Raw genomic sequence first — 26,101 nt, forward strand, 5'->3', positions numbered from 1 at the left:
AAACATCCATTCTGCATGAGATGTAAATATCGGTGTAACAGGTTTCCAAGGGTGAACTTCGCTTTAACCCTAGAAAATAATCTATCACTTCAGACTGGTCTTGACTAGCATCTGCCCTGCAGTACTCTCAAGGGACATGTTTCTGCCTTATTTGTCCTCTTCCAGAAACCTCTGGTCTTCCCATCATGACTGTTAGGCGTGTTTGAATTGGCATCTCTTATAAAGAGCCTTTTTTGTTTTGCACAAGAACAAGTTGGTCTTGAGCCCAAAATCTACATTTTGCCTAAGATGGTTCCCTCTTTCCGTCTCAATGGGGACATTGTCCTCCATTTCCTTTGCCCTTCCCTGCAGAGAAAATTTCCTTTTTTTTTTTTTTTTTTTCTTTCTTGTTCTGTCTAGTGGACCCTGTAGAGGACTTCCTGCTCCACCATTGCTAGGTGAATTTCCAGGGCTTATGCCCTTAGAGAAACGGTTCCTCCCTTTCCTGAAAGACCCATTTCACCAGTGGCGTTGGTGTCTCCTGGGCTTTTCGGCATCAAGCTTCCGTATCCCATATTTTCAAGGCCACCACCTGAGCCTCTCTTCACACTTTTTTTCAAGTTCTGCCAGCTGATGCAAGCTATGACAGTAAGGTGCGTCAAACCGAGTATTTTGTTTGGGTTCTTTTAAACTGTTTTGTTTCTTGTGGGCCTGTTGTTAATTATATGTTATGTTGTTGCCCACCCCCAGTTTTTTTGCTTGGATATGTCCCATAGTCTATGAATAAAAGTCCTGTACTTCAAGATTAAAATATATATATTTTTTGTAACATGGGTCCCTCCCCTTGGTCTTGATCACTCCTTAATGCTTACTAATAGACTGGAACCTCAAAGAGAGGGCTGAAATTATATGGTTGACTGCCAGTCTCCAATTACCTGAAGATGGCAGCATTTAACAAATGGTATATGAATAAGTCATGTATCAGTGCAAGATGAGGGGGTTTTTTTTGTGTTTTTTTTTTTTTTTTTTTTTTTTTGGCAAGTCAAAATTCCTATTTCATTGTACCTCATCTGTTTAAAAATACAATCTTTATATATATATATATGCACAAAGACGCCTCGGGAAAGCCATAGAAGGGCAGATTTGTCATTACAGGTAATGGGTGGTGATGCATGGGTTTGTCTTTGACTATATCATTGGGACATTGAGGCTCCTGTCAATCTCTTACCTCTTACCCACAGCACTGAAAGACTTGGCTTTGTGCGGTGAAAATATTTGTTTTGCTTTTCTATAGTAATAAGTCCAAAACAAATATCATGGTGCTTAACATTGCTTTTTGTAACACCTTGAACTTAAAGGATAAGTTCACCTTTACAAAAAAAGAATCAATGCATTTTTTTATTTTATTTTTTATTTTTTTGCAGGTCAAATTCTTTCTGCTCATTGTTCTAATTAATAAAAAATATTTGTGTGTGGCCAAAAAAATTATATATTTTTTTTCATTGGTCTCATCAGGGAGATCTCCCTTCACTTCTTGCAGACGCTAACAAAGTGAGAGTATATTTTTTTCAGCGTCTCTTAAGCCCCATACACACAAACTATCAGTTTTTCTGCCGAGTTTTTCCTTCAGGTTTACCAAAACCATGTTGTGCAAGGGCCTGCCTGATTGCATACAAATTGAAACTCCTAAGGTTTTACCTCCTATTATATGGTTTTGGTAAATCTGAAGGAAAAACTGATAGTCTGTATGTGGCTTTAGAGAGCAGTCGCAGGATTAAGTTTCCCTGTTGAAGGATTTCCTATTCCTGTTCTGGTGGCAGCTCAGAATTTTGGATTTGCTTTTCTCTCATTCTTATCATAACAGTCTTGAGGACAATTTTGATTCTAAAAGGTCTTTACTGTTATGTGTTTTCATTGTACTTTTTGTATCCAAACAGGTGAAGATAAAGATTACATCAGTTGGTTGGCACATTCCACTGACCCAGGAGATCCCTCTAATGGTTGCATTTTGGGATACAAAGAAAGTTACCTTCGCCTACGGAAATATTCAGTTTGCCAGAATGGACGAGATTACTTGGTCAACAGTAACCCTGTGTCCTGTACTTGTACGCTGGAAGACTACATGTGGTAATGTTGTACCTGCATATCTCCTACCATCATATTTTAAATCCATTCCACACATTAAGGATGTGGAAAGTCACAAAATGGATCTTTGAATAGTGGTAGGAGGCGCTAGTGTATTAGTTAATAGACTAAAACATCATACAATCAATTTTTAATAAAGTGCTCTGCTCATGCAAAATAAGTTTACATTCCATATACAATAATAAACTTAAGTGAATATATTAATTTAAAAGTCCATAAGTTCTGTGATAAATTCCTATGGTAAATTTCCAAAACTTGCCACCCTCACCATGAAAGGAGACTACAAGTTGCACCCGATGTATGTGGTAAGAATTCCTACTCTCCGGAAGAACATAACCTCTTTAACTACAAGGACAAACCCATTACAAAGAAGACATAGAAAGTGCCATTGTGTAAAACCATTTATTTAAGAAATGGCATATTAAAAGCCAACTGGCTGCTTACATTAAGAAGTGCCTACTACCAACACTAGGAATACTTGCAGATACTTGGGCAGAGATTGCAAGCCACTCCAAAGCCTTGAGCTGGTGTGCGTTCCATCACCGAAAAACAGAAAACCGGAAGTTCGGGACCTGGAAGTGAGGTGACCGGAATGCACCTTGACGTATGTTTAGTCTTACGATGTCATCATGAAGCGAATCCGGTCACATTAGTTGCGTAGTACGTGAGGTTGAAAAAATACACAAGTCTATCAAGTCCAACCTATGTGTGTGATTATGTGTCCGTATTACATTGTATATCCCTGTATGTTGTGTTCGTTCAGGTGCTTATTTATTTAATCGTTCCTTGAAACTATCAATGCCTCCCGCTGAGACCACCGCCTGTGGAAGGGAATTCCACATCCTTGCCGCTCTTACAGTAAAGAACCCTCTGTCGTTTAAGGTTAAACCTTTTTTCTTCTAATTTTAATGAGTGGCCATGAGTCTTGTTAACCACTTAAGCCCCGGACCATTTTCCAGCTAAAGGACCAAGCACCTTTTTGCGATTCGGCACTGCGTCGCTTTAACTGACAATTGCGCGGTCGTGCGACGTGGCTCCGAAACAACAAAATTGACATCCTTTTTTTTCCCCCCACAAATAGAGCGACAATTTTGAAGAAAAAAAAGCATTCTTTTTTACAATTTGCTATGAAAAAAATCCCCCAAAAATATATAAAAAATGTTTTCCTCAGTTTAGGCTGATAGGTATTCTTCTACATATTTTTAGTAAAAAAAAAATCGCAGTAAGCGTTTGTTCTGCGCAAAATAGGGGATAGTTTTATGGCTTTTTTATTAACTTTTTTTTCTTTTTTTACTAATGGTGATTTTTTTTTTCTTTTTTTTTTTTTTTTTGTGACTGCGACGTTATGGCGGACACATCGGACAATTTTCTCACATTTTTGAGAGCATTGGCATTAATACAGCAATCAGTGCAATTAAAAATGCACTGATTTGCTGTAAAAATGTCACTGGCAGTGAAGGAGTTAACCACTAGGGGGCAGTGTAGGGGTTAAGTATGCATTTTTTTTTGTTTTTTTGTATTTTTAACTGTGGGGGGGCGTGGCTTGGCATCTGATGTCACTGATCGTCTTTCCCTATAACAGGGAACAGACGATCAGTGACAGCCTCAGTAGGAAGCACACTTGCCTCTCCTCGTCCTTCAGCTCTGTGACCCGATCGCGGGACACCGGCGGCGATCAAGTCCCATGGCCACGGCCCTCAGGACCGGGTCGCGAGCGCTGGGCACTTAAAGGGCAATGTACCTGTGCCCAGCCGTGCCATTCTGCTGACGTACATCGGCATGAAGCGGTCCTTAAGCGGTTAAACTCCCTTCTGCAAAAGTGTTTTATCCTTATTGTATAATATGGTGTTTGTATATTGAAATTGTATCCCCTCTCAAGCGTCTCTTCTCCAGAGAGAATAAGTTCAGTGTTCGCAACCTTTTTCTCATAACTAATATCCTCCAGACCCTTAGCTTTGTTGCCCTTTTTTGTACTTGCTCCATTTCCAGTACATCCTGAGGACTGGTGTCTAGAACTGGACAGCATACATAGGTGCGGCCGGGCCAGAGTCTTGTAGAGTGGGAGAATTATCGTTTTATCTCTGGAGTTAATCAGCTTTTTAATGCATGCCAATATTCTGTTTGCTTTATTAGCCGTAGCTTGGCATTGCATGCCATTGCTGAGCCTATCATCCCAAGGTCCTTTTTCTATCCTAGATTCCCCCAGAGGTTCTCCCCCCGCAATGTATAGATTGCATTCATATTTTTGCCACCCAAATGCACTATTTTACATTTTTTTACATTGAACCTCATTTGCCATGTAGTTGCTCACCCCATTAATTTGTTCAGATCTTTTGTGCAAGGTTTCCACATCCTGCGGTGACGCTATTGCCCTGCTTAGCTTAGTTTCACCCACAAATGCAGACATTGAACTGTTTACCCCATCCTCCAGGTCGTTTATGAACAAATTAAATGGGATTGGTCCCCAGCACAAAACCCAGGTGGACCCCACTACCCACCCCTGACCATTCTGAGTACTCCCCATTTATCACCACCCTCTGTACTCGCCCTTGTAACCAGTTTTCAATCCATGCACTCACCCTATGGTCCGTGCCAACAGACCTTATTTTGTACAGTAAACGTTTTATGGGGAACTGTCAAATTTTGCAAAATCCAGCTACACCATGTCTACGGGCCTTCCTTTTATCTAGATGGCAACTCACCTCCTCATAGAAGGTTAATTTATTGGTTTGGCAAGAACGATTCTTCATGAATCCATGCCGATTACTGCTAATGATACCATTCTCATTACTAAAATCTTTTATATAGTCCTTTATCATCCCCTCCAAGAGTTTACATACTATTGATGTTAGGCTAACTGGTCTGTAATTCCCAGGGATGTGTTTTGGGTCCTTTTTAAATATTGGTGCTACATTGGCTTTTCTCCAATCAGCTGGTACCATTCCAGTCAGTAGACTGTCAGTGAAAATTAGAAACCGTGGCAATTACTTGACTGAGTTCCCCATGTACCCCCGGGTGCAAGCCATCTGGTCCTGGTGATTTATTAATGTTAAGTTTCCCAAGTCTAATTTTAATTCTGTCCTCTGTTAACCATGTAGGTGCTTCCTGTGATGTGTCATGAGGATAAACACTACAGTTTTGGTTACTGAAGCCCCCTGATTCCCTCGTGAAGACTGAGGAGAAGAATAAATTCAATACCTTTTGCCATCTCCCCATCCTTTGTAACCAGATGTAACCTCATTCTTTATGGGGCCATTATGGTCTGTCCTCCCTTTTTCACTGTTTACATAAAGAATTTCTTGAGATTTTTTGCTCTCCTCCACGCTGTGTCTTTCATGTTCTCTTTTAGCCGTCCTTATTGCACCCTTACATGTAACGCATGCTTTGGAGGCTCGAGGCTTTGTAGCGGCTTGCAATCCCTGCCCAAGTATCTGCAAGTATTCCTAGTGCCGGTAGTAGGCACTTTTTAATGTAAGCAGCCAGTTGGCTTTTAATAAGCTATTTTTTAAATAAATGGTTTTACACTATGGCACTTTCTATGTCTTCTTTGTAATGGGTTATCTCCAGTGCAGAGGAGCCTGTTATTTGATAAGCTACCCTGGTTCATCCCCACTGATCAAGTAAGCAATTGCAAAGACCCACAAAGCAAGCCTATTTTGATATTTATTTATTTTTCAGTTGAAGGTCATGTTCTTCCTGTGAGTAGAAATTCTTGCCACACACCTCGGGTGTAACTTCTCGTATCTGTTTATATGATGTTGGCAAGTTTTGGAAATTTTACCACAGGAATTTATCACAGAAGAATTTATGGACTTTTAAATGAATATATTCACTTATGTTTATTGTAAATGGAATGTAATATTCTTTTGCACTGAGCACTTTATTTAATCTGATTGTATGATTATATGTTTTAGTCTATTAACTAATACAGTAGCGCCCCCGACCACTGTTCACTAATATTTAAGTTGGCTTTGCCTATAATTTGAGGGGAGCAGCTCATTAATTTTCACAAATTATATATTTATTTCACTTCACATTATCACCCATCCATAGCGCGAGGTCCACTTTACTACACAATTTATTTTGTTTGCAGCGACTTTGGATACTTCCGTAAGGAAAATGAGTCGACATGTGTGGAACAGCCTGAACTCCAAGGACACGAGCTAGAACTGTGTATTTATGGGGAGGAGGAAAAACTAAAGACAAATGGGTAAGTGGGAGAATACTATTTATTATTATTTATTTCTCGTTTGTTTAAATTTTTTTGTTTTTTATAATAATTTCCAACTCTTTTACCTCCCTTCATACATATATGAAGTCATCAAGCAACACTTTGCCTTGCCATAATTTATGGCCTCCACAGAATTCACAATCTTCATTAGATCTGCACGATTCTGGCTAAAATGAGAATCACAATTTTTTTGATTCTCGCGGCGTAACGTCTTTCACATTAAAACAAAAAAAATTGATTAACTTTACTGTTTCTTTTTTTTCTTTTTTCTTCTTCTTTTAATTCATTGAAGTGTATTTTTTCACCAAAATTTGCATTTGAAAGACCGCTGGGCAAATACAGTGTGACATAAAATATTGCAGCAATTTACATGTTGTTCTCTAGGCTCTCTGCTTAAATATGTTTGGGGGTTCCAAGTAATTTTCTAGCAAAAAAATATTGATTTAAGCTTAAACAAGTGTCAGAAAAAGATTTAGACTTTAAGTGGTTAAACTTCCTGCATTTACACTTGTTAAAAACTTGTCAGATTGCCTGGATTTTTTTCTTTACACACAGAAGTTTATCCCTTTGATCTAAGAAGGAAGAGTTGGTTACAATGTTTCATGTTAAAAATTTGGCAGACTACCTGGATGTTTTCTTTTGACAGCCGAGTGAGCAGATTAGTCTCTCCACGTGTTATATGAAAGAATCTGCAATAGGGATCGTCAGGGAGGTTGAATTGAGATCGCGATTTTTTAACATTTTATTGTGCAGCGCTACTTCCCGTGAGTTAAATAATCCGATCAACCCAGAGGTATTTAAATTAACGTAGGGAGGTCCTATAGTCGGTCATGGTGATTGGATATGGCCTCTCCCATGCTGCCTGTAATTTTGTCTGCCACGTAGAGACAACAACATACATTCTGACACACTTTGTCCTTTTTTCTGGCATTAGTCTTATCAGCATTTTTTTTTTTTTTTGCCTTCATCTGTGTAATGATCCCCCATACCATCCCAAATTGTGTCTCAATTTTGTCCCAGATCCTTGGTACATATTTCACCACAGAGACCTTGGAACCAGCGATCTTGTCCTCGCAAGTCTCTCAGATTAGGTCAAAGGTCACTAACCTTCCATATAGGTGTTCAAATTCCGAATAGCCATTAGTCTCCTACAATATCTCTCTTGTAACAGCAGGTGAGTCAAATATCATTCCCAGTTCTTTTCCTGTGACTTCACAAAAGTACTCGGCATTTGTTTCAAGTTCCCTGTTAAAACCCTTTCAATGGCCGTTCATTTTGAGTGGTAAACTCTAGCTTTCTAACTGGGAGCCTGCATCAGGTTGGACACAAACTGCAGGCCATGATAAATGAATATGTTTGGTAGAGAACTCCTGTCACCTATCTGGTGTTGGAGCCCAGAATGCAGGGAGCGGCCTCTCGTAAGCCTCTGGCTCGGGAACCCCCTTTAGTGGAGACAGGGACTCAAGAGTTCAGAGGGCACAAGTGCCTGATAGATGGCAGGTATGGGACTGGTCCAGACCTCTGAAGTAGCAGAAGAAAGGCAGGCAGGAACAGCAAGCTGGAACTGGTGACTGGAACACCGCAGACAGCTGGGAGGAGTTCTGTAGCACAGCAGGAGCACAGGATCTGCAGGCTGTGAAGTGGTGCACAGGAACCTGGCAGGAACACTGAAAGTATGGAGATGCCTGAGCTTGGCAGGAACAGCTGACAGTGAGTAAGTGTCCTGTAGTACAGTAAGAGGGCTGGATAGGCAGGTTGCAGGAAGGTGCTCAGAGGTCAGGCAGTAATACAGGCAGAGTCCAACAGGCCGGGTCAATACTAGCGGGCAGAGCAGGTACCAAAAGGAGGCAGAAGGGTAGTCGAGGTACAGGCCGGGTCGGTAACAGGCAGGCAGTGATCAATCCGAAGGAAGAGGCAGAAGGGTAGTCAGACAGGCCAGGGTCAGAGGCAGGCAGCAAACAGATGTCGTCAGGAACAGGCCGGGTAGACAGGAATCAAGTCAACAGGTAGCGGGGTCACAGAAAATGCTGTAGTCTGGACAGCAAGAGGCACAGTGACAGATTCCCTTAAATGGCCCTCTGGGCACAAAAACAGTCACATGGCGCGTCTTCGCACACCTGTGCGTGCCCATTCGCACCAACGTGCACACGTGTGCACCGGTTAGCTCTTAGCCCTTGTACACACGGTCGGAGAATCCATCAGAATGTGTCCTACCGGACCGTGTTGTCAGATAATCCGACTGTGTGTGGTATGCATTGGACTGATTCCGTTGGAATATCCGTCGGATCCAATTTTCCAACATGTTGGAAATATTTCCCGACCAACTGGTTCAATCGGACATACTCCGATCATGTGTAGAGAATTTTGATCGGACCAAGTGCCACGCATGCTCAGATCAAATTCTACATCCAACATCAAAGCTATTGGCTACTAGCCTGAACGTAGTCCCATCGTAACGAAATTATGTCATCACGTTCTGAATGATCGAATTTTTCGACAACTTAGTCCGACTGTGTGTATGCAACAGTTTCGGACAAGATCTGACTGATTTGGTTGTCGAAATCTCCGACCATGTGTACAGGGGCTTAGGATAGGGATTCTGCGGGCAGGTTTTCCATATACTGCCGGATTACTGGGACGTCCTTCTTGACAACTCCACTCCCATAAGCCTCCTCAGCAAAGAACTGGCAATCTTGTCTGTGTTTCTGATGAAGAGCAGCGCCATAGCCCCTGGGTGCCTGCTGGCATAGTCAAAGTCCTTTGCCTGAACTGCCAGTGATGGCTAGTAGCTGAATAATATCCACTGCCACTATCTCAGAAGATTCATTCGTTAAATAAAAATTTTACTGGAGCCCTATGAACATCTGCTTCGCCGACCCAGCAAGTAACAAACCTCATATGCCAGAAAAAATTATGCATAGTCTTGGTCTTCATCTGGTGAGCCCCAAGTGACCTGCTAGGGACATTTTCTGGGTCATCTTCGACACATGTCCCCTAAGTTGTGTACAATGATCTGCTTTTTGAGCATTTTCTGCCTCACTGCCTTTGGTAGATCCTCCGTGTACAGCTTTTCATTGACTTAATGCACCTTTTGTTTCTCTCCCCCTGCTAGAGGTTGGGAGCTGGACTTCTGAGCTTCTCCAGTGAAGTAGTGTGTACAACTTTTCATTTGGACGCTGCCCCTAGCCTCTGGTCTGTCAGAGTTCCTACAGCTGAAAAAAGTTCCGTTGCACTACACCCACCCGAAGTTTTATTGTAACGTTTACCCTTTTTTGATATGGAGCTTTGTTAAACGGTGGTCTATACGGACTGTGGGTCTGCCAGTGACCCACCTCATCAGGAAACTACTAGGTAGGTAGAGGACATGTTAACTAATTAAGGATTTTACTGAACAACATTTGAATTCCTCCCTAAATTCTATTTTTTTTTCTATCCTCCAGCCTGCGATGGCCTTGAGCTTGATTGTGGTAGAATGGGTTAGAGCCCTCAAAGGATTTCCACAATCTGGATTAGACCCTTTTTTGATTGCGCGCACGGAACACTTTGCTTACGCTTCAATTGTGATGGCGCGTTAAAATCCTAAATTGCATGAGTCTGAAGTGCATACAGATGTCCAGAGCTGACTAAGGTGCTGGGATGCTGAAGCCATATCCAAGTAGCATCTGATTTATTTATCCTTTTGCAGGACATTGTCTCTTCAGAACTACATTTGACAAAATACTACAGAACTCCACAGGAGACCAGAGTGTATTCCTGCGTAAATGCAGAAAGTCCAAATAGTGGTTGACTGAATCCCATCCTTCTCCTTCCCCTTGTGCATAAAACGCCCCCAGTTTCGTAGAGAACTCTCTGATCACAGGGCTGGAAGTCAGACCAGCCAGACTTCTTAAACAAAGAGGACCCATCCCGGGTGTCTTTTTCCAATGATCTCTCCCCTCTTCAGGTGTGGTTGTGGCTCAATATGCAACCATATACAAAAACAAAACAAAAGTCCAGATGGCCACACTCCAATGAAAAACAATTTATTTGCTATTATAGATGCATACAGCTAGGATAATGCGTTTCATACCGCTAAAGCAGGTGCTTAATCATAGCTATGACTAAGCACCTGCTTTAACGGTATGAAAAGCATTAGTGAATTTATCCTTGCTGTATGGATCTATAAAAAAGCGTTTTTCATTGGAGTGCGGCCATCCGGACTTTTTTGTTTCAGCCAGACTCCTTCGTTTTTACCTTTCTTTTTTTTTTTTTTTTTTTTTTTTGGTTGAACCATTTTGTTGCCTTTCTGACATCCCCCATTGTGGGACACTCAAATGACTTCCTGTGAAAAGTCCTCTTCATGGACCCTTTGTAGGCAACATATTCTCAAATGGCCTAACTCTTGCAAGATTCAGGGGAATCTTGCTTCACTAGGATTTAGAACGGTCATGTGTAGGAAAGATTAACCGGCTTAGTTCCTTGCTGAGGGGGTAGGGGTTCACTGCATGTGTTCCCTTAAGCGCCTCATTTTTAGATGCGGAATTGCCTCTTCCCCCTCCCTTGCAGAAGCAATAGGTAATGGGGGTCTTGCTCTTAGGATTATCGCTCTCTGTCATACATCCCTGGATTGTCAGCAGGCAGAACACTAGTTTCCTTGTGCATGTTTCCTTTGCTGAGAATGGAGTATGTTGTGAGAACTATGTGGGACCTGTTTACCTGGGATTAAGTTCTCCCTCTCTTGCCGATTTGAACCCTCCCGAGGGAAGGTCCTTTTTTTATTTATTTATTTTTTTTTTTATGCATTTCCTTGCCCTGCCCTTAAAGTGATTTTTGTTTTTTTATAAATATGTCATACTTGACTGCTCTGTACAAGGGTTCAGTTACATGTGTTAACTGCAGAAAGAACTTCCCTAAGTATGGGCTCTAGCTCCTCTTTTGGGGCAGCCTTCTTGACATTTTTCTCTCTAGAGCACTTGAGGTCTAGAGTCCTAATCACCCTCTTCCCAGCCTTGTGTTGGGGACTTATTTACTATATGCTCCAGCAGTACATAGGACTTGCTCAATGGGTCCTAAATGTGACGTCTTTGTATATCTGCAAAAGATCATGCCCTTGGTATCGATTTTCTAGAAGTGCAGCAGGCTCCTCTTAGGCCTGAGATGGTGTGTGTGACATGATAGAGAAGTATCTGCCTGTATTACTTAGCATTAAGAGCACAATTGGTCCTAACCAAATCGGCAACTCAATTTGCAGAAAAGCAGCCCCAAACTTTCAAGGAACCATCACCGTGCTTCACTGTGGCTTGCATGTACTCATTATTGTACCGCTTTCCATCCCTTCGGCGAACAAACCGCCTCCTGCTTCAGTCAATATTTAAAATTTTGATGCATCAGTCCAGAGTACCTGCTGCCATTTTCTGCACCCTGCTTTTTATGTTTTTGTGCATAGTTGAGTCACTTAGCTTTGTTTCCACATCTAGGGTATGGTGTGTGGTTTATAAAATTTTTCCATGAAGACCACTTCCGGCCAGACCTCTCCAGACAGTAGATGGGTGTACCTGGGTCCTACTGGTTTCTGCCAGTTCTGTGCTGATGGCATTGCTGGACATCATCTAATGAAGAAAGCATGATGTAAACAAATAATACCCAAGCTCAACTGCTAGAAATGTAAAAGTGCTTGCTGAGATTCAGTCCTCTGGCTTCCCTAGTAGAGATTCAGTCCAACTTCCCTAGTAGACATTCAAGGCAAAGATTGAAGCCGGTGTTCTGCCTAATAGAGTCCGGCCATCCATATGTGTCCGTTCCGTACTGCGCATGCGCAGTACGGAGCAGACGAAGCTTCGGAAAATCTCCGAAGCTGAACGGCGCCTGCGCCGTGAGTGGAGGAGGTAGCCCCACTATCCAAGCGGACATAGGGTTTAGAATTTTAGAGGGCCCCTCGCGGGCGAGCTTCGCTCGCCACGCTTCGGGCTCGGCCTCGCTGCGCTCGGCTCTTTTTTATTCTAACTCTATGTCCACTTGGATAGTGGGGATAGAACCTGGACTCACGGCGCAGGCACCGTTCGTCCTCGGCAATTTTCGGAATCTGTGCTCCTGTGTACTGCGCATGCGCAGTACGCAGGGGACAGCATCTGATGGAGGACCCTATTTCACAAGACACCGGCCACTCTAACTCCTTATAAGGTTCTTTATTGGCTACATTCTGTAAATCCGACTATATTAGCATTGATGCTGTTTTACACGATGTAGCCAGTAAAGAACATTAGGAGTCATTGAGTAACCGGCTTCAATCTTTGCCAAGCAAGCATGATGTGTCTTTTCATCCATTGTACTGGTGACGTTTCTTTGACCACTGTGTCTACGGTTCTCAACATTGCTTGATAATTGGTTTCTTCAGTGCTGAGAAATGCAGGCAGATGGATATCCATCATGCCATACCTTCAGGGAGGTGTGTAATTGGCCCCAAATGTAATCTGCAGCAGGACAACCCTAGACATGCAGCCAGTGTCATTAACAATTTTCTTCAGTGTAAACAGGGAAGTCATGAAAGTGATGGATTGGTCTCCAAAGAGCCCTGATCTCATTATACTCTGTCTGGCATTACATGAAGAGATAGCAGGAATTGAGACAGCCTACATCAACAGAAGATCTGTGGTTAGTTCTTCAAGATGTTTGCAACAACCTACCTGCCAAGTTTCATCAAAAACTCTGCACGAGCACTGTGTTTAGCTAGAATTGATGCTGGTTTGAGGACAAATGGCAGTCGCACCAAATTTTGATTTAGATTTCTCTTCTGTTCACTGTGCATTTTGTAAATGAAACAAAATAGAAATTGTTTATTTTTATCAAAGGCAATCAGAATTTACGTTGTTTTTTCACACCTCCCTAAAAAAAATTCACAGTACTGTATATAATAAGATTGGTCAAAATATTTTTTTTTCCTTGACTGTTCAGTTCTGTGCCGCCCAGTATGATCATTAGGGCTGAGGTTCAGCAGTAAGAAAGCTGGATGTACAGAGACTAAACAAATTATTTTTTCTTTAAATGGTAGTTCATTGATTGGCCCTTAACTCAAATGCAGTCTGCCTTTGTTTTCTGGTATATTACAAGTCACACTCAACACTGTTAATTTCATTAAATGGTCCCTTCTACTTATTTTACCAAGCTAAATCTGGCTTTTATTAGGTACCGCAAGATCCCTGGAGATAAGTGCATCGGTGGCATAAACCCCACACGTCAAGAAATGGACATGAAGAAGAAATGTCCAGTTGATGCGCCAGCAAAAATGCAGGTAACAGATGAAGACTTTTTTTTTTTTTTTTTTTTCTGGATTAAAAAAATATATACCGTATATTTGAATATATAGTCCAAAAATTTGCAGTAGCCCTTATTCACCACATCGAGTCCAGTAGCCATAAGGAACATTACATATTTGTAGCAGCCACCGTCATCATGAAGTACTTATCTTAGATCCATAAACGGTCTCCCGGTGCAGCAGAAGTGTGAATTACTTAACCTCCTACCCATATTCCATCCTCTATACATCAAAATGACAACATTATCCCACATTCAGTCCCAAAATTCTGTCCATAATCAAATCCTCCGGGGCGAGCCCCGGCACCTCCAACCACGGACCCCACAGCTTATCAAATTTTCTTGTGCACCCCCTATGCTGGTAAATAATTTATTCCATTCTCGTGTTTCCCACTGCAGCAATCCATTCCTTAACCGTGGGAGGGAATTCAGATTTCCAATGTAGCATTATCAGTTTACGAGCTGGAAAAAGGGTCTTCTCTGGTATGATGTTCCCATTCAAATGCCTCTAAAAGATTCAGCAGTGTTATGGGTTCTAGCGGGACTTACACCAGGAACACTGTGTTCAAGGTATTGGTCACCCCCTTCCAGTATACACGTAATCAGGGGCAGCGCCACAGCATATGTATCAAATCACCATGATCCCGCTTGCATCTATTGCATCTATGTGGGTGTGAGAAGCAATCCCATATCATGTAACCTATGAGGTGTGTAGTAGACTCTCAAAAGCGTAAACATTTGTGTCACCCGCTGAGTCACATTTAGGGAGCAGATAGTCACTGCCTGTAGGGTTTCCTCCCACTGGTCCTCATCTAGTGGACCTACGTCAACTTCCCATTTAATTTTCACATTCAAGGAGTGTTTTTTAAGGTACCGGTGGAGCAGTATATTATAGCTTTGGGATATAATACCCTTTGAGGTCTCTGCTGCCTTAAGCTGAGAGAACAGGTATACTTAAGCCATATTCCATTCAGAAATGCTAGTCTGGGCTATAATGGCATGTCTGAGTTGCATGAAGTAGAAATGCATAAATATTGGTAGTTTAACCACTTCAGCCCCGGAAGAATGTACCCCTTTCCTGACCAGAGCACTTTTTTGCGTTTCGGCACTGCGTCACTTTAACTGCCAATTGCGCGGCCATGCGACGTGGCTCCCAAACAAAATTGACATCCCTTTTTCCCCACAAATAGAGCTTTCTTTTGGTGGTATTTGATCACCACTGCGGTTTTTTTATTTTTTGCGCTATAAACTAAAAAAAATTACAATTTTGAAAAAAAAAAGCATTATTTTTAAAAATTTTCTATAATATCCCCCAAAATATCTAAAAAAATAAATAAATAAATAAATTTAAAAAAATAAATTTTTTTTCCTCCAGTTTATTTTTGTTAAAAAAAATCATAAGCAAATGATTGGTTTGTGCAAAAGTTATAGCATTTACAAAATAGGGGACAGTTTTATGGCATTTTTATTAATTTTATTTTTAAATGGCGGCGATCAGCGACTTTTATTGTGACTGTGACATTATGGCGGACACATCGGACATTTTTTACACGTTTTTGGGACCATTGTCATTTATACAGCAGTCTGTGCTATACAAATGCTCTGATTCCTGTGTAAATAACACGGGTAGTGAAGGGGTTAACCACTAGGTGGCAGTGTGGGGGTTAAGTGTGTCCTAGGGCGTGTTTCTAACTGTGGGGGGGGGGGGGCATGGCTGTGTGTGACACGTCACTGATCTTCGCTCTGATCACAGGGAGCAGAGATCAGTGACACTGTCACTAGGCAGAATGGGGAGATGCTTGTTTACATTAGCATTTCCCCGTGAGGCGATCGCGGTTATCCCCGTGGCGATAGTCCACGGGACACACAACCCGACTCACGGAGCTTGCCTCGTGCCTGCTGGCCACCTCTTAAACGGCAACGTACATGTAGGTGATTCGGCCTGTACGAGCCCTTCTGCCGATGTATATCGGCGTGAGGCGGTCGGCAAGTGGTTAAACGCCTCCCGCAAAGCCTCAAAGGTCAGTAGTTCTCTATTATGGATGATTTACCTCAGATATATACCATATTTTTTTTCCACCTAGCTCCATACTGCAATTTGGCCAGCTCAGGATAAGAGCCATTTGACGAAGTGGTATTAAATTCAGTAATGCCTTTTGCACCCTGTCGATATCTAGCTTTGTTCCATATTTTCTGTATTAAATTATACGTAAGGAAAATCTTTTGGGCTTTCCAAAAGCCAAAGCCTCAAGGGCATTTGGAATAGAACTTCCAACCACTGTATGACAAATAACGATCTCTGAAGCACTAGGGGTTCTATCGGTCTGTTCTCCTTCTGTGACCATGGTGCCTATCAAGTGCTGCAGTTGTGACGCTTGGTAGTACAGCCACGGGTTTGGCAATGCAAGACCCCCATCGTCCTTAGGACCTTGCAGGTGTTCGAATTTTATTCTAGGTGGGTGATTGGCATGCGGAATATAGAATTTACTATCCTAAAGGGTTTTTAGCAGGACCACCACGGGAGAGTTGCGAAGCATGTATAAAAGCTTGGGCATAAGAATAATTTTAATAAGATTCACTTTGTCCACAACTGACATACACAAAGCGTTTCAGGTTTTTATGGAATCGGATCAGGAGTGGGAGAGGTTGAGCTGACTTGACTCATTCGTGGGGTCACTTATATCCCAAAATATTTAAAAGGTAGCTATTGGGATGTCCCCCACTGAGTCCACATGCTACAATTGTTCTTCGTCTATTGGCATCAATGCGGACTTGATCCAGTTAATTTTGAGGCCGGAAAACGTCCCAAAACGGATGATGGTATCCATAGTTTGCTTCAGGGATTGTTCCGTATCTCCCAGCAGAATCATCGTAATGCCTGCATAGAGCATCGCTTTCTCCTGTCTATCTCCGTAGCAGAAGCCGGTGATACCGGGGTTATCCCTAACCTAAATAGCCAGTGGTTCTATGGCCCCTGTCTGGTGCCCCGTCCTGAAGCAAAGGACGGCGACAACCTACCTGCTACTCTTATAGCTGCCTGGGGTGGGTGATACAACAGGCACACTCAACAGTTATATCTACCTCTACAAAGCCAAAATGTCTCAACACCTCCCAAAGGTAAGGCCACTGTACACTGTCAAAGGCTTTTGTAGCATCAAGAGACAGCAGAGCTCTGTGCCCAACATTATCAACTTGGGACAGCATATTAATAAAAAGCCTTCTTAGGTTGACCACCATGGATTTATTGGGCATAAAGCCAGCCTGGTCCAGATGTATAACTGACGTAATGACCTTATTTAGCCTAATGGCCAGCACTTTAGCTCATATCTTGATATCTGATTGTAATAGAGATATAGGCCTATATGAGGCCGGGTCTACTGGGTCCTTACCAGGTTTTAGTATCAACACTGTGTTGGCTTTAGACATAGAGGGGGGTAAGAAGTTTTGTTCCCTAGCTGCATTGAACACCCTTGGCAATCGGGGTAATGCTGAATAGTGCTTCTAAATTTCCATGGGGAGGCCGTCTCCCCCCCCCCCCCCCCCCCCCCCCCGGAGCTTTACAATTAGGAAAGGCAGCAACTGCTACTTGTAACTCCTCTAGTGTAAATGGAGAATAGAGTTCCCTGCGTTGAGTCTCAGTGAGACATGGAATTGTTATACCAGATAAGTAGTTTGTCAGTTCCTCAGGATCATACTCCGAGGCCAGGAGATATAGCGTCTCATAGAATTCTGCCAGTGCCTGTAGTATCAAATCCGGGGAGTTGACAAGGTGCCCTCCATTGTTTTTTTTATTACTCCAATGACCGGGGTTCTGAGTTGGCAATTCTAGCTAGGAGACGGCCCATTGTGTCTCCTTCCTCAAAATACTGTATTTGAGAAAAAACCTTTTTCCACCGATGAAGGCAGCAAGTGCTCGTACGCAGATTGAGCCAACTCAATAGGATCCTGTATATATTTCAGCTCAAGTGAGTGCACTTGTGATTCTAATTCATCATCTTAGTCCCTCAGAATCCTTTTTTACTTTAGTAATCTCAGCAACAAGAAGGCCCCAAAGGTATGCCTTAAATGCCTCCCATTCAGTAAGGGTAGATTCCGTATCCTGTTGGACAGTAAAAAAAAACAAACAACGGATGCTCTGCTCCAGTTCCTCCAGAGAGGTAAATAACTTGAGCCAGAAGGCGTTGAATTTCCATGTGGCTTTTGGTAGTGTGAACTATGGCACTACATTGAGGCATACGACCATATACAGTGGGGCAAAAAAGTATTTAGACAGCCACCAATTGTGCAAGTTCTCCCACTTAAAAAGATGAGAGGCCTGTAATTGTCATCATAGGTATACCTCAACTATGATAGACAAAATGTGGAAACAAATCCAGACAATCGCATTGTTTGATTTTTGAAAGAATTTATTTGCAAATTATGGTAGAAAATAAGTATTTGGTCACCTACAAACAAGCAATATTTCTGTTTCTCACAGACCTGTATATTCTTTAAGCCCTTGTACACACGGTTGGAGAATCCGTCGGAATGTGTCCTATCGGACCGCGTCGTCGGATAATCCGACTGTGTGTGGTATGCATCGGACTGATTCCATCGGAATATCTGTCTGACCCAATTTTCCAACATGTTGGAAATATTTCCCGACCAACTGGGCCGGTCGCACATACTCCGATCATGTGTAGCGAATTTTGATCGGACCAAGTGCCACGCATGCTCAGATCGAATTCCTACATCAAAGCTATTGGCTACTAGCCTGAACTTAGTCCCATCGTAACGAAATTACGTCATCGCGTTCTGAATGATCGGATTTTTCGACAACTTAGTCTGACGGTGTGTATGCAACAGTTTTGGACAAGATCCGATGGACTAAATCCGACGGACAAAATCCGACGGATTTGGTTGTGGAAATCTCCGACCGTGTGTACAGGGGCTAAGAGGCTCCTCTGTCCTCCACTCATTACCTGTATTAATGGCACCTGTTTGAACTTGTTATCAGTATAAGACACCTGTCCACAACCTAAAACTGTCACACTCCAAACTCCACTATGGTGAAGACCAAAGAGCTGTCGAAGGACACCAGAAACAAAATTGTAGACCTGCATCAGACTGGGAAGACTGAATCTGCAATGGGCAAGCAGCTTGGTGTGAAGAAATCAACTGTGGGAGCAATAATTAGAAAATGGAAGACATGCAAGACCACTGATAATCTCCCTCGATCTGGGGCTCCACGCAAGATCTCACTCCGTGGGGTCAAAATGATCACAAGAACGGTGAGCAAAAATACCAGAACCACACGGGGGGCCCTAGTGAAGGACCTGCAGAGAGCTGGGACCAACGTAACAAAGGCTACCATCAATAACGCACTACGCCGACAGGGACTCAGATCTTGCAGTGCCAGCCGTGTCCCCCTGCTTAAGCCAGTACATGTCCAGGCCCATCTGAGGTTTGCTAGAGAGCATTTGGATGATCCAGAAAAGGATTGGGAGAATGTCATATGGTCACATGAAACCAAAGTAGAACTGTTTGGTAGAAACACAACTCGTCCTGTTTGGAGGAGAGAGAATGCTGAGATGCAAACAAACACCATACCTACTGTGAAGCATGGGGGTGGCAACATCATGCTTTGGTTGGGGCTGTTTCTCTGCAAAGGGAACAGGACGACTGATCTGTGTACATGAAAGAATCAATGGGGCCATGTATCATGAGATTTTGAGTGCAAACCTCCCATCAGCAAGGGCATTGAAGATGAAACATGGCTGGGTCTTTCAGCATGACAATGATCCCAAACACACCGCCCGGGCAACCAAGGAGTGGCTTCGTAAGAAGCATTTTTAAGGTCCTAGAGTGGCCTAGCCAGTCTCCAGATCTCAACCCCATAGAAAACCTTTGGAGGGAGTTAAGTCTGTGTTGCCCAGCGACAGCCCCAAAACATCACTGCTCTAGAGGAGATCTGCATGGAGGAATGGGCCAACATGCCAGCAACAGTGTGCGACAACCTTGTGAAGACTTGCAGAAAACATTTGACCTCTGTCATTGCCAACAAGGGATATATAACAAAGTACTGAGGTGAACTTTTGATATTGAACAAATACTTATTTTCTACCATAATTTGCAAATAAATTCTTTAAAAAATCAGACAGTGTGATTGTCTGAATTTGTTTCCACATTTTGTCTCTTAGTTGAGGTATACCTATGATGACAATTACAGGCCTCTCTCTCATCTTTTTAAATAAGAGAACTTGCACAATTGGTGGCTGACTAAATACTTTTTTGCCTCACTGTAGGCGTGGTCTGAAACATGTGGGTTTATAGGAAATTTACGAAACCGAGGAGAGCATGGCTGAGTAGCCGAGTTGCCTATTGCTAAATCGATCCTTGAGAGGGATCCTTGTGACTTTGAAAAACAGAACTGTTTCACCACAGGGTTACAATGTCTCTACAGATCTATCCATCCCACTTCCTGTAGTATTCTTGCCAGGGGGGGGTCGCCCTGTGCGAAGCGAGCATGGATGTTTGTCAAGTCTAGGGTTCAGCCAACAGTTGAAGTCCCCCCCCCCCCCCCCCCCCAGCAGTAGTGGGAGGTCCGGCTTTTCCTCCAGGAATTCTGTGAAAAGCCGGAGTACCCGAGTGTCAAATGATGGGGGGGCGGTGGTGTATGTACACACATGCCAAAATACATTTCAACCTTTCAAGAGCCCAATACGGCAGTATAAAAACACAAACCTATTCCTGTTAATCCAAGGACTTGTATATCACAATACTCACTGGTTACGCCCAGTACGTTTAAGGGGGAAGTTCATGCCCCTGATATTCCAGGAGATCACCCGAATGTCCGCCATTCTAAGAGCATAGTTGGTGTCCAGGTAGGGCATGTGGTCTTCACCGTGAAGCAATATTTGGCAAGGGCCTATTGGAAAGTGTATTGACAATGTACTGTAGCAGCAGTTTGACTAAAGGAGGGTACAGTAGTAGTCTTTGGACTGTAGGGTAGTCTGTAGTATGGATAAAAACGTGGCAAAACGGTGCCAACAAATTACATCATTGCAATGGCGTTGAGGTATCGACTTTCCGCGTATAAAGCATCTGCACCAGAGAAATCGGATAAAGGACCAAGAAGTAAAATCGGTCTAAAGCCACCAACCGGGCAGGTCTAAAAACACTAACCTAATAGTAGGTGGACGTTTTGTCGCTCATTGCAAAAAATTACAAGTAATATAGTCAGTTGAGTTCCTAGCGCTTGTAAAAATATGTCCCCCAGCAAAAAAAGAGAAAAGCACAAGGAAAGAAAAATATTAGCGAGGTGTCCTATTGGACAGAAGAGCCTAGTAGTTTGTCATGTCCTTCTGTTCCTACCCCCAAAGGATCAGTCCCCATCTGCTCCAGCTTGGCAGTGACGCAAGGGCCTGCTCATTGTGGGCTAGCCACGCAGCCGCTTCTCTAGCCAAATCAAAGAACTGAGCATGCCCTTCAGCAGTAACATGCAGTTTAGCTGGGTAGAGCATGGCGTAAGGTAACTGCAAAGACTGTAGGCGTCTCTTCACATCCCCAAATTTAGCTCAGTTTCTCCGTTAAATGCCAAGGGGGTTAAATACTTTTGCAAGGCACTGAATGTCTGAGAGCTACCTCCAGGGGCTTACTCATTTTTATCCTTTTAATCCATTGACCAACTCACTGGGGTTTATTTACTAAAACCAGAGAGTGCAAAATCTGGTGCAACTCTGCATAGAAATCAATCATATTCCAGGTTATTATTTTTTTGTCAAGGCTTAATTAAACAAGCTGAAGTTAGAAGCTGCTTGGCTACCATGCACAGTTGCACTACATTTTGCAGTCTCCAGTTTTAGTAAATCAACCCCACTGTATTTACTTAAACTGTATGATTCTTAATTGTCCATGATTCCTGTCCATCAGATTTTTATTTTATTTATCTGTAAATTGGTGGCAGACTGAAATATGGAGTCTATCATTGCTAATTCTATTTTTAAACTTACAGGCCTTTGATTGTAATTCTTGCTTCACTACTAGTAAATCACTGACCTGAAATAGGCATACAGGGTGAGAGTTCAGACTTTATAGGCTCTAATTTTATTTTTTTATCTTTTTGCAATTTTAAGCAAAATGAATGGATGAATATAACCTGGTCAAACATAACATGAAACATTGGATTGCGTAAATGGCAGTGAAGGGGTTAACCAGGGGGTGACAGTGTAGGGTTTAAGTGTGTCCTAGGGACGTGTTACTAACTGTGGGGGGGGGGGGGCGTGGCTGTTGGTGAACACTGATCTCTGCTCCAATCACAGGGAGCAGAGATCAGTGTCACTTGTTGCTAGGCAGAACGGGAGATGCTGTTTACTTCCGCATCTCCCCGTTCAGCCTCCCCGTAAGACGATCGCAGGTATCCCCGTGATGATCGAGTCATAGGGGTCCCGACCGGCACACACACACATGCACGCAATGGCACGGCGGCAATTTCAAATGGACGTACCTGTACACCAATTTGCCTGCCCGTACCATTCTGCCGACATACATCGTCGTGCGCCGGTCGGGAAGTGGTTAAAGTTAAAGTGGTTAAATCCATAGCAGACCCTTATCCGTGCATGTACCCTGGCAGGCCGCAGGAACAGAGGGAGGGACCAGAGAGCCCCCCCCCCCCGAACCCTGCCATGCCACATTCCCTCAACATGGGACGGGTGCTTTGGGGGGGGGGGTAACCATGTTGATGGGGACAAGGGCCACAACCCTTGTACGGTGGTTGTGGGGATCTACAGGCGGGGGGCTTATCAGAATTTGGAAGCCCCCTTTAACAAGGGGACCCCCAGATTCCGCCCCCCCTGTTTGAAATGGTACCGGCTACATTGTACCCATACCAACCATTTCACAATAAGTGTCATTTTAAAAACACACGACACACTTTGGGACAAGTCCTTTATTTAAATAAAAATACATAAAAATGGCCCACAAAGTCCATTCATCTTCTCTCGCTCTGACCGAAGGACTGAAAAACAAAAAAAACAAAACCCACAGTCTGCCACCAATCCGCCTCCATGGAAGGCACCCGTCGGATGACGCGTCCTCGCAGGTGACGGTTCTTTTATAACTGAGGGTGGGGTCACACGGTGACATACCCAGGTGACTCTGCACCCTCTGAAGCCCTGGGAAAACCATGGGGAAGTCCCTGTGCGTCAGAGGGGGGCGGGGTCTTGTGGTTTCTTTAAATGTTGACACTTTTTTTTTTTTTTTTGTGAAATGGTACGGGTACAATGTACCCGTTGGCATTTCAAATGGGGGGGGGGGGGGAATCTGGCTTTCCCCTTGTTAAAGAGAGCTTCCAGATTCCGATAAGCCCCCCCGCCCGCAGACCCCCACAACCACCGGTCAAGGGTTGTGGGGATGAGGACCTTTTTCCCCATCAACATGGGGACAAGGTGCTTTGAGGGGCTACCCCAAAGCACCCTCCCCATTGTGAGGGCATGTTGTCTGGTACGGTTCAGGGGGGGTGCTCTGTAGTCCCCCCTATTTTTCTGCGGCCTGCCAGGTTACTTGGTCAGATAAGGGTGTGGTATGGATTTTCGGGGGGGACCCCCATGAACCCTTTTTTTTTTTTGCGTGGTTCCCTTTTAAAATCCATACCAGACCCTCTGGTATGGTATTTAAGGGGGGCGCCTACGCCATTTAAAAAAAAAATTGGATTCCCCTTAATATCCATACCAAACCTGAAGGGCCTGGTATGGAATTTGGGGGAACCCCCACGCAATTTTTTTATTTTGGTTCGGGGTTCCCCTTAATATTCATACCAGACCCAAAGGGCCTGGTAATGGACTGTGGGGGATCTTAAGCCATTTTTTCAGTGACTTTTTAGCTGTATTGCTGGGACCCGACAATTCATTATAGCCGCGAGTACTTTTAAATGACTTTTTTTTTCCTTTAGAAATGTCATTTTGTGCAGAGACTGTTCTAAACACAGGAAAAATGCACCACTTTACAAGCATACCATAGACACCCCCAGGTACGAAATTTAAAGGAAGATTTCACTTTTATTGTTTCACTTTAGGCTTTATTAAAATCACAGCTCCCGAAAAATGGCAGTTTTTTAAAACTTTTTGTTGCATTAATACATGTCCCCTGGGGCAGGACCCAGATCCCCAAACACTTTTTATGACAATAACTTGCATATAAGCCTTTAAAATGAGCACTTTTGATTATTCATGTTTGTGTCCCATAGACTTTAACAGTGTTTGTATGTTCTGCCAAATTTTTTGCTTGTTAGGTATGTTCTGGTGTGAACCGAACCAGGGGGTGTTCGGCCCATCCCTATTGGCCAAGAAAATGTAATGCACGTTACTGCCCTTAAACATTGGGAGATGTCCAGTGGTGCCATCTTTACTTTATTAAGAGTAAAGCTCTGCATGTTCAACTGCATATGTGGAGTGAGGGTGTGTCACTCAGTGTAAGCCTATACTCCACACCCGCTGCTAAAAGAGGAAACTATTTCAATCACGATCTGCACTTTCTAAAGAATGAATAAAGGGAAAGACAGCAGCTATACATGTAAAACTTATGTAGGGAGATTTGTTCCCTCTGTGTATCATCTGAGGCTATTCACTTCACTGGGTATAGGAGAGGGTTTACAACCACTTTAAGTCTGATCATCTAGGTCGAATTGGTTATTGCTTAAAATATAGAATTGGTTATTGCTTAAAATATAGCCAAGTGCTTTACTCACTCACTGTATTTAGCAAATTATTTTTCTCGTTTATCCAGGACAATACAGCAAGCTCTATTCCTGTAATTTTATCTGTAGCTGTGGTTCTGTTGGTTGCTGTTGCTGCAGCCATCTTCATAATCAAGAAATATGTTTGTGGTGGTAGGTAAGTAGAGTAAAGTGTTAACAATCATGGTTTTGGGGAGTGTTTGCCTGCGTGCAAATATTCCTTTTAGTGCTTTTAAATTACTAAATTTCATTAGTGCGTAGAAGCCATGGTATTAGTACTTCTAGGCTCTCTGGCATTTAGTGGCTCAAATTCATTTGTGACCACCAGAGAACCTACCAGTCTGACTGTATGTATAATAAAAATGTATAATAAAAATTTCATTCTAGCATAAAGTGAATGTAACCTAAAAAAATACTTCTAGACAAACCATTATAATTCAAAACATGTAGGCAATTGAAACACGGTATGGTTGAGAATTGGAAATGAGCTAAAGTCACTTTAAATACAAGTTAAAGTAGGAGGAAAGGCTAACGAATAAGCTGACCTTTTTTTAAATAAATTTTTGCATATGATCACATGACCACAAAGACCTCTCTCCTGGCGTGGCTGGTTGGAGGAGGCCTCTCTCTCCCTCAGCAATGGGACGGCATTGGCATTTGAGAGCATTTGACACTGATTTACATCATATTACTATACAGTTCATCCTTGTTGTTAGCACTTCACATTACAGTAGACCAGGGGTGCCCAACCTTTTGAAGAGCAAGGTCACGGGCCACAATGAGCGGAGCGGGAGGATGACAGGTCCATGTCCACAGACACAGCCCACTCTACTCTATGGGCCCTCTGATCCAATCTGATTCGTCCAGATGGAAGGGGCAGATCCCTTTCTTTTTTTCCCTTAGGTAAGCGGATGTAAATGGACACAAGTCCGTTTAAATCTGCAGCTCCATAGAGGTGAATAGAAAGTCCGATTGGGTCAGACCAATCGTGAAAGGGGCCTAAGGCTGCTTTCACACTGATGCGCTGTGATTTGCCCAAAGCGCAGGTGCAGCTCAGTGAACCTGTGGATTTTCTGCGGGTTAGCTGCACCTTGCCATAAACTTCTATTATATTCTGCAGGTGTGGTGCACTTTCTGAAGGCGCAACAAACCCGCAGGTAATAACAGAAGTCTATGGCTCAATGCAGGTAACCCGCAGCTGCACTGCACCTGCGGATCCATTTGAAAGCAGCCCAGTAACCACTGCAAAATGGATATATCCATATATACTGTGAATTTAGTAATAAACTTACCTTTAATATCTGCCTTCCATTCTGCTATCGGTGGCTGTTGCTGTCCCAGGTGGAGTGCATTTGGTATCACTCTGCCTGTGACAGAAGCGGGCACTATACAGGAAGCATTGGCTTATATGGCTCTGCTCCGCAGCCACTTGCTTCCACTACCAGTGGCTTCATTCACAAAACTGCTGCTCTGGGATGGCTGGTCAGCAACCCGTGATCTGGGCTTGCCAACCTGCCATCTTGGAGCAGGAGTTCGAGGGCCACATCAGAGGGCTCCGGGGGCCACTGGTTGGGAACCCCTGCAGTAGACCCAGAGATTTTTAGTTATTTGATTGCATGTACAACTATTTAACAAAAATGTAAACTGATTTGTGTTAGAATGCAATATAGGACCATTAGGAGAGAATTTTAAATGTTAGTTTTGTTGTTAGCCTTTCCTGCTATTTTAAGCCAGGTAACTACCGT

At 43.1% G+C, this 26,101-nt stretch overlaps 1 protein-coding gene across 1 annotated transcript in view; it reads left to right on the plus strand.

Annotated features, from left to right (window-relative positions):
* SORT1 (sortilin 1) overlaps nt 1-26,101 on the plus strand; it is a 234,401-nt gene that overhangs the window by 161,866 nt on the left and 46,434 nt on the right. Inside the window, exons 15-18 of the mRNA XM_077481349.1 lie at nt 1,917-2,106; nt 6,218-6,334; nt 13,517-13,622; nt 24,407-24,513. Coding sequence (XP_077337475.1) covers nt 1,917-2,106; nt 6,218-6,334; nt 13,517-13,622; nt 24,407-24,513 — 520 coding nt within the window. The remainder of the gene's footprint in view (nt 1-1,916; nt 2,107-6,217; nt 6,335-13,516; nt 13,623-24,406; nt 24,514-26,101) is intronic.

Source organism: Lithobates pipiens, unplaced genomic scaffold (assembly GCF_037356315.1).
Source record: "Lithobates pipiens isolate NorthernLeopardFrog02 unplaced genomic scaffold, aLitPip1_a1.2 Scaffold_16, whole genome shotgun sequence".
Taxonomy (NCBI): domain Eukaryota; kingdom Metazoa; phylum Chordata; class Amphibia; order Anura; family Ranidae; genus Lithobates; species Lithobates pipiens.